This window comes from Cannabis sativa, chromosome 5 (assembly GCF_029168945.1).
Source record: "Cannabis sativa cultivar Pink pepper isolate KNU-18-1 chromosome 5, ASM2916894v1, whole genome shotgun sequence".
NCBI lineage: Eukaryota > Viridiplantae > Streptophyta > Magnoliopsida > Rosales > Cannabaceae > Cannabis > Cannabis sativa.
The window spans coordinates 45,020,717-45,027,802 of NC_083605.1; the positions used below are offsets into that span (position 1 = coordinate 45,020,717).

The window sequence follows — 7,086 nt, forward strand, 5'->3', positions numbered from 1 at the left end:
ACTATATGGTTACAATAAAAATGTAACTATTGAATAGTCACCCATGTATATATATATATATATACATTGGGTTTGGAAATATAAGTTTTATTTGAAAATGAAGAAAATAGCAAGAAAGTCATGTTTTGAATCCACTACACTTTATGGACATGAGCAGTTGTTCGGAATTTTAAAATAAAGTGAAGGAGTTACAACTCAGGCACAATATTACAAATAAATAGAGCCAAAAATAAACATAAGATAAGATATGATGTGATGTGATTTACAAATAACACAAAGTTACAAGTAAATGACACAAACAAATAACTTAGAAGAAGAAATAGAGCAACAAAGCATGAACAAGTATCTTGCCACTTTGTTCAAATGAAATTATTTCCACTCATCCCTAGAACTCTTTGGTTAGGGCCACTAGTTTAAAAAGAGATGAATTTAAATACCAATTCTTCAAGAAAAACCAAACAGATTAATCATCTTCTTTCGAATGACTCCCATAGGGTGCCTAGATCGACATTACCTCCGGAAAGTATAATTCCTATGTGGCGACAATCCTTGAATGCTTGGTTTTTCTTGAAACCATTGGATAGAACAGCAGCTAGACCAATTGCTCCACTAGGTTCAACAGCAACTTTCAGAATCTCATAACACAATTTCATAGCTTCTATTATCTCATTATCTTCCACAGTTATCACATCATCAACAAAATCCCGCACAATGGGCCTGTGCCAATAGAAATTGAGTATCTAAGTTATCTAGTAGAGTATTCAAGAGCATAAATATGATCAGCTGAAGAATTAAGAAAAGGAGACTCCATACCAGACAAATGAAAGCAATATTGATAGCAGATAACTTTTAAAGTGATATTTTTTACCAAGTAAGGTCTCCAAGGAAAGCTCGAAGCCCATCAGCAACAGTGTTGGTCTCCGGTAATGTTATTATCTTACCAGCAGCTTTGGACTGAGCAGCGTCATTAGCTCCTTTGGGTTCAGCAGCTAATATTCGAATGGCTGGGTTGATAAACTTGGCAGCCAAAGCCACTCCTGATATTAAACCACCACCTACATTTTCGTTTGACAGGCCAAAGAAGACTAGGATCGGCAATCAAATATGCTAAAAGAAAGACGCAAAATTCAACTTTTAGAGCTAAAATGCAGCAAACAGACCGCTTATGGGAGCTATAATAGTGTCAATTTGTGGAGCTTGCTCCAAAAGCTCCAATGATATGGTTCCCTGTCCACTGTAATAAACTATAAACACATCAAGAAGCCTTGACACATGCCCACAAGAGGCCCAAGCCTTAACTCTATACAACTACCTGAATCAATTGATGGAACTTAAAGAGTTTAAGAGCAAGTAGTACAAAATATGTTCATGGTTTATAAAAGAAGTTATCACTATGAATTTTAATGTTGTCTTAGTTGGTCATACAGTGTACTAATAAACAAGGACAATCAAGAAAACACTAAGCTTAAGTTAATACCTTATGGTACGCCCATCATTGTAAGAATGTAGAAGAACTGCGCCAGTTTCTTCCAACACCTTGGCTGCTGTGCTCTCCCTAGACTGCATATTGGGCTCACACCTGATAATCTGACCACCGTACCGCGCTACATTCTCAACTTTACATTTTGGAGCATTCTTCGGTATAATTATATATGCAGGAATTCCTCGCAGTTTTGCAGCCAAAGCTAATGCTGCAGCATGATTACCACTATATTTTGGACAACCATAACAGGTGTGATAATCGTAGAAAACAAAGGGAAAAAAAGAAGAAAAAGCAAAAGCCCATTTATCATCACAACTTTAAATGTTATATAGGACATCAAGAATAGGATCACACATTTTTCAGTTACAAAATATGCATGTGAAACACATAATGAGCACAGAACAAACCTGCTGTGGGTGATGACCCCTTTAGCAGCCTGATCATCACTGAGTGAAAACACAGCATTGCAGGCACCTCTGAACTTAAAAGCTCCACTGCATAGAGATAGAGAGGAAAAGTTTCTATTTTTCAGCTTAAAAGCAGTAACTAAAATGCATCAATAAGGACCCAATTACCAAACATCACTTGGAAACTCTTTCTACCATCAAAGCCCCTCACCCCTTTTGATAAAGTTCACATTTGAAGTAAAGCCTCCTTCCTGAAAGAGCATCTAAAGATTCAGAGGAAAAAACAGGAGTTTTGTGTATGAATGAACTGATACGAGCTTGTGCTTCCTTGATTGAGAAAATATCAGCAGCATATTTTTCCTCCCCATTTTGGCTTTCTACTTCCATCTCAAAACACTCAAATGGGAAAAATAATGTACAGAATTTTCACCTCAAAAACTGTTAAAAATAGCATTTAAGTCACATGTTTCTAATGCTCAATTGGGTTAGTAGCATAGCATTCTTTTTACCTACTTTTAGTTGAATCCTTTATTTCTGCCAATAAAAGTAACTGGCACATGTGAATATTTGTTAGATAATAGTTCTCTTCGAGACAAGACAAATCTCCGAAATTGCACTCTTCGAGTTAGTGCCAAACTCCAATTGAACCAGAGTTCTATTTACCCATTCCATATCTCATAATAGCTACACAATTATATATTTATAGTGATTCACACTAATAAGGCCCTACACTATTTCATAGTGTAACACTTTCCCACCCTTCAAAATCACCTTGTCCCCAAGGTGGTAAAAATGAAAAAATAAACTAAAAACAAGTACAAATATAAGAAACTAAAAAAACTAATTGCAGCCCAATCATTATTATCTTGGTGTAGTAGACTTTTCAACAAAGCCCAAGCCCAAAATACCTAGGACAATCAACGTTCTTCCTCTTCTCGATCCAAGCTGCCAGCTTCTTCAATTTTTTTTTTTTTTTTAGCAATTACCCAACCATCGTGATCTCTCTCATCCTTTCTTACTGTTCATTCTCATACTATTTTGTAACATTATATATGTACATATATATATTTTCCTTGAACAACAACTGAAGTTGTATATATACATATATCTTTTAGCAAACCAGTAAGGATAAGACGATGGTCGTCGTTTCTGCTCCGATGTTCTGCAATCCGACGCGACCAAGCTTCCGTCCTCCAGTGACCACTTTGTGTCGTCCCTCGCTGTCAAAGATCCACAGTCGTCGCCGATCACATATCCACTGTCGTCCATGATCGAAAATCCTCCGATCTTGTGCTCAAAGATCCAATGCCATCTCTGTCTTCTCCGACGTTGGAGTTCTTCGAGCTGCCTTCGTTGATGCAGATCGAGAATCCACAACATCCGATGAAGCCAGGCCGATCTCCTCCGCTTTCAGTGTTCTTCGAGCTCCATTCGTTGTCGAAGATCCAAAATCCTTAACATCCAATGAAATCATGGGCATCTTCTCCGACTTTGGTGCTCTGCTTGCTGCTGGCATCAACTTAGATCGAGCCTAAGTCAAGTGCGATCTACATGTATCTGCTCCAGTAGAAGCGTTGCTGCCGACGAGGATGAGAGGTTTCTCCATTGGCTTAATGATGCTCACTGGTTCCTCGGAACTATCAATGATAGTTTTGACCTCCGGTGAAATAGGTGGTGCCTGAGCTGAGGAATCCAACAGTGTCGCAGTCGACAAGCCGTGGCTCTCAAACATGGCATCCGTACGCAACTCCACGGATCTAATCATTGATCTTACGAACTCACGAAGCTCTTCGTCAATCATATTGCGGAGCTCTGAAATCTCTAGCTGAGATTCTCTCCATGAGAGCACCAATTGTTAGATAACAGTCCTATTCGAGACAGGACAAATCTCCGAAATTGCACTCTTCGAGTCAGTGCCAAACTCCAATTGAACCAAAGTTCTATTTACTCATTCCATATCTCATAATAGCTACACAATTACATATTCATAGTGATTCACACTCCTTACAAATTACTAATAAACCCCTACACTATTTCATAGTGTAACAATATTACACTATATATTCACCGACTGTACCGCGTACCTGCAATAGAAAAAAGTATATATATATATATAGGTTATGGATTTAATCCCTTACCACTTTTTTTTCAGACCGGTCACTCACTTAATATAATTTATTTATTTAGTAAATTTACACTTTCAAGAACTAATTAGGTTTGGAAATATAAGCTTTCTTTGAAAATGAAGAAAATAGCAAAGAAAGTCTAGTTTTGAATCCACTACACAATTTTAAAATATAGTGAAGGAAGTACAACTCAGGCACAATATTACAAATAAATAGATTCAAAAATAAACATAAGATAAGATAAGATGTGATGTGATTTACAAATAACACAAAGTTACAAGTAAATGACACAAACAAATTAGAAGAAGAAATAGAGCAACAGAGCATGATCAAGTATCTTGCCACTTTGATCAAAAGAAACTATTTCCACTCATCCCTAGAACTCTTTGGCTAGGGCCACTAGTTTAAAAAGAGATGAATTTAAATACCATTGCTACAAGAAAAAGCAAATAGATCAATCATCATCTTTCGATTCGAATGACTCCCATAGGGGGCCTAGATCGACATTACCTCCGGAAAGTATAATACCTATGTGGCTACAATCCTTGAATGCTTGGTTTTTCTTGAAACCATTGGATAGAACAGCAGCTAGACCAATTGCTCCACTAGGTTCAACAGCAACTTTCAGAATCTCATAACACAATTTCATGGCTTCTATTATCTCATTATCTTCCACAGTTATCACATCATCAACAAAATCCCGCACAATGGGCCTGTGCCAATAGAAATTGAGTATCTAAGTTATCTAGTAGAGTATTCAAGGGCATAAATATGATCAGCTGAAGAATTAAGAAAAGGAGACTCCATACCAGACAAATGAAAGCAATATTGATAGCAGATAACTTTTAAAGTGATATTTTTTACCAAGTAAGGTCTCCAAGGAAAGCTCGAAGCCCATCAGCAACAGTGTTGGTCTCCGGTAATGTTATTATCTTACCAGCAGCTTTGGACTGAGCAGCGTCATTAGCTCCTTTGGGTTCAGCAGCTAATATTCGAATGGCTGGGTTGATAAACTTGGCAGCCAAAGCCACTCCTGATATTAAACCACCACCTACATTTTCGTTTGACAGGCCAAAGAAGACTAGGATCGGCAATCAAATATGCTAAAAGAAAGACGCAAAATTCAACTTTTAGAGCTAAAATGCAGCAAACAGACCGCTTATGGGAGCTATAATAGTGTCAATTTGTGGAGCTTGCTCCAAAAGCTCCAATGATATGGTTCCCTGTCCACTGTAATAAACTATAAACACATCAAGATGCCTTGATACATGCCCACAAGAGGCCCAAGCCTTAACTCTATACAACTACCTGAATCAATTGATGAAACTTAAAGAGTTTAAGAGCAAGTAGTACAAAATATGTTCATGGTTTATAAAAGAAGTCATCACTGTGAATTTTAATGTTGTCTTAGTTGGTCATACAGTGTACTATCAAACAAGGTCGATCAAGAAAACACTAAGCTTAAGTTGATACCTTATGATACGGCCATCATTGTAAGGATGTAGAAGAACTGCGCCAGTTTCTTCCAACACCTTGGCTGCTGTGCTCTCCCTAGACTGCATATTGGGCTCGCACCCGATAATCTGACCACCGTATCGCACTACATTCTCAACTTTACATTTTGGAGCATTTTTCGGTATAATTATATATGCAGGAATTCCTCGCAGTTTTGCAGCCAAAGCCAATGCTGCAGCATGATTACCACTATGTTTTGGACAACCATATCAGGTCTGATAATCGTAGAAAACAAAGGGAAAAAAAAAAAGAAGAAAAAGCAAAACCCATTTATCATCACAACTTTAAATGTTATAGGACATCAAGAATAGGATCACACATTTTTCAGTTACAAAATATGCATGTGAAACACTTAATGAGCACAGAACAAACCTGCTGTGGGTGATAACCCCTTTAGCAGCCTGATTATCATTGAGTGAAAACACAGCATTGCAGGCACCTCTGAACTTAAAAGCTCCACTGCATAGAGATAGAGAGGAAAAGTTTCTATTTTTCAGCTTAAAAGCAATATCTAAAATGCATCAATAAGGACCCAATTACCAAACATCACTTGAAACTATTTCTACCATCAAAGCCCCTCACCCCTTTTGATAAAGTTCACATTTGAAGTAAAGCCTCCTTCCTGAAAGAGCATCTAAAGATTCAGAGGTAAAAACAGGAGTTTTGTGTATGAATGAGCTGATACGAGCTTGTGCTTCCTTGATTGAGAAAATATCAGCAGCATATTTTTCCTCCCCATTTTTTCTTTCTACTTCCATCTCAAAACACCCAAATGGGAAAAACAATGTACAGAATTTTCACCTCCAAAACTGCATGAAATATGAAAAAAAGAAACTCTTATAACTCCTATCATAGTTTCCCAATGTGAGCTTGAACTTAATCTAAAACATATATGCTTTAAAGGGTTAAGCAGCGTTAAATGAGTTGAAAACTTAAAATGAACCAAAACCCATTATTTATTCGTTCAAAATAAGTACATAGACAACATAATACATCAGCAATTATCAGTATCAAAGATTATGCGATTTGTCTCTAAGTTCCTAGTCTGAGTTTCATAAAATTCTCACTAGGTTTTCAATATTACCTGATTTCGATGACTATTATCAAAAGGAGGAAAAGAAACGAAAGTATGAGCAACAAAAACTTACGATGTTTGGAAGTAAAGTAATCAACTCTTGAAGCAGCACCGCAACTCCTTTCGTCACTTCACACAGTTCCTTTTTCGGGGTTACTGGGAGCATTTTTCCGTTCCGTGCTTCTTTAGGCTTACGCTTACTGAAAAAATACGATGTCGTTTTTCTTATAGAAAGCAAACAAGTTATGTCGTTTTGTAGTGATGCACTTTTCTATATCCCAACTAGAGAACTAATGGATAACATTTGTTATTATTATTATTATTATTATTATTATTATTATTATTATTTGAAAATACTATTTTTTTTTTTTAACCAAATTACTGATATAATATAGAATATTATATAGTATTGTGAAAATTATTGAAATTATAAATTTTTTATTTTTAAATGTACATAAGTTTAACAACAAATTTAACATT

The 7,086-nt window shown here is 36.5% G+C and overlaps 2 protein-coding genes across 3 annotated transcripts; both read right to left on the minus strand.

Moving 5' to 3' along the window:
* Positions 1-218: 218 nt before the first annotated feature.
* On the minus strand, positions 219-4,006 carry LOC115716123 (serine racemase). Of its 2 annotated transcripts, none has more exons than XM_030644852.2 (6): positions 2,102-4,006; positions 1,891-1,977; positions 1,478-1,691; positions 1,161-1,234; positions 869-1,055; positions 219-717 (listed from the first exon to the last, which is right to left on the minus strand). In XM_030644852.2, the coding sequence occupies exons 1-6, from the start codon at positions 2,151-2,153 to the stop codon at positions 468-470; spliced, it is 864 nt and encodes a 287-aa protein (XP_030500712.2). In that variant the 5' UTR covers positions 2,154-4,006; the 3' UTR covers positions 219-467. The 2 variants fall into 2 exon arrangements, with proteins under 2 accessions (XP_030500712.2, XP_030500711.2); XM_030644851.2 differs by having other exon boundaries at positions 1,478-1,708.
* A 152-nt stretch (positions 4,007-4,158) lies between these two features.
* LOC115716122 (serine racemase) lies at positions 4,159-6,880 on the minus strand. Its single transcript, XM_030644850.2, has 7 exons — positions 6,680-6,880; positions 6,114-6,340; positions 5,904-5,990; positions 5,490-5,720; positions 5,173-5,246; positions 4,881-5,067; positions 4,159-4,729 (listed from the first exon to the last, which is right to left on the minus strand). The coding sequence occupies exons 2-7, from the start codon at positions 6,287-6,289 to the stop codon at positions 4,471-4,473; spliced, it is 1,014 nt and encodes a 337-aa protein (XP_030500710.2). The 5' UTR covers positions 6,290-6,340; positions 6,680-6,880; the 3' UTR covers positions 4,159-4,470.
* Positions 6,881-7,086: the final 206 nt, after the last annotated feature.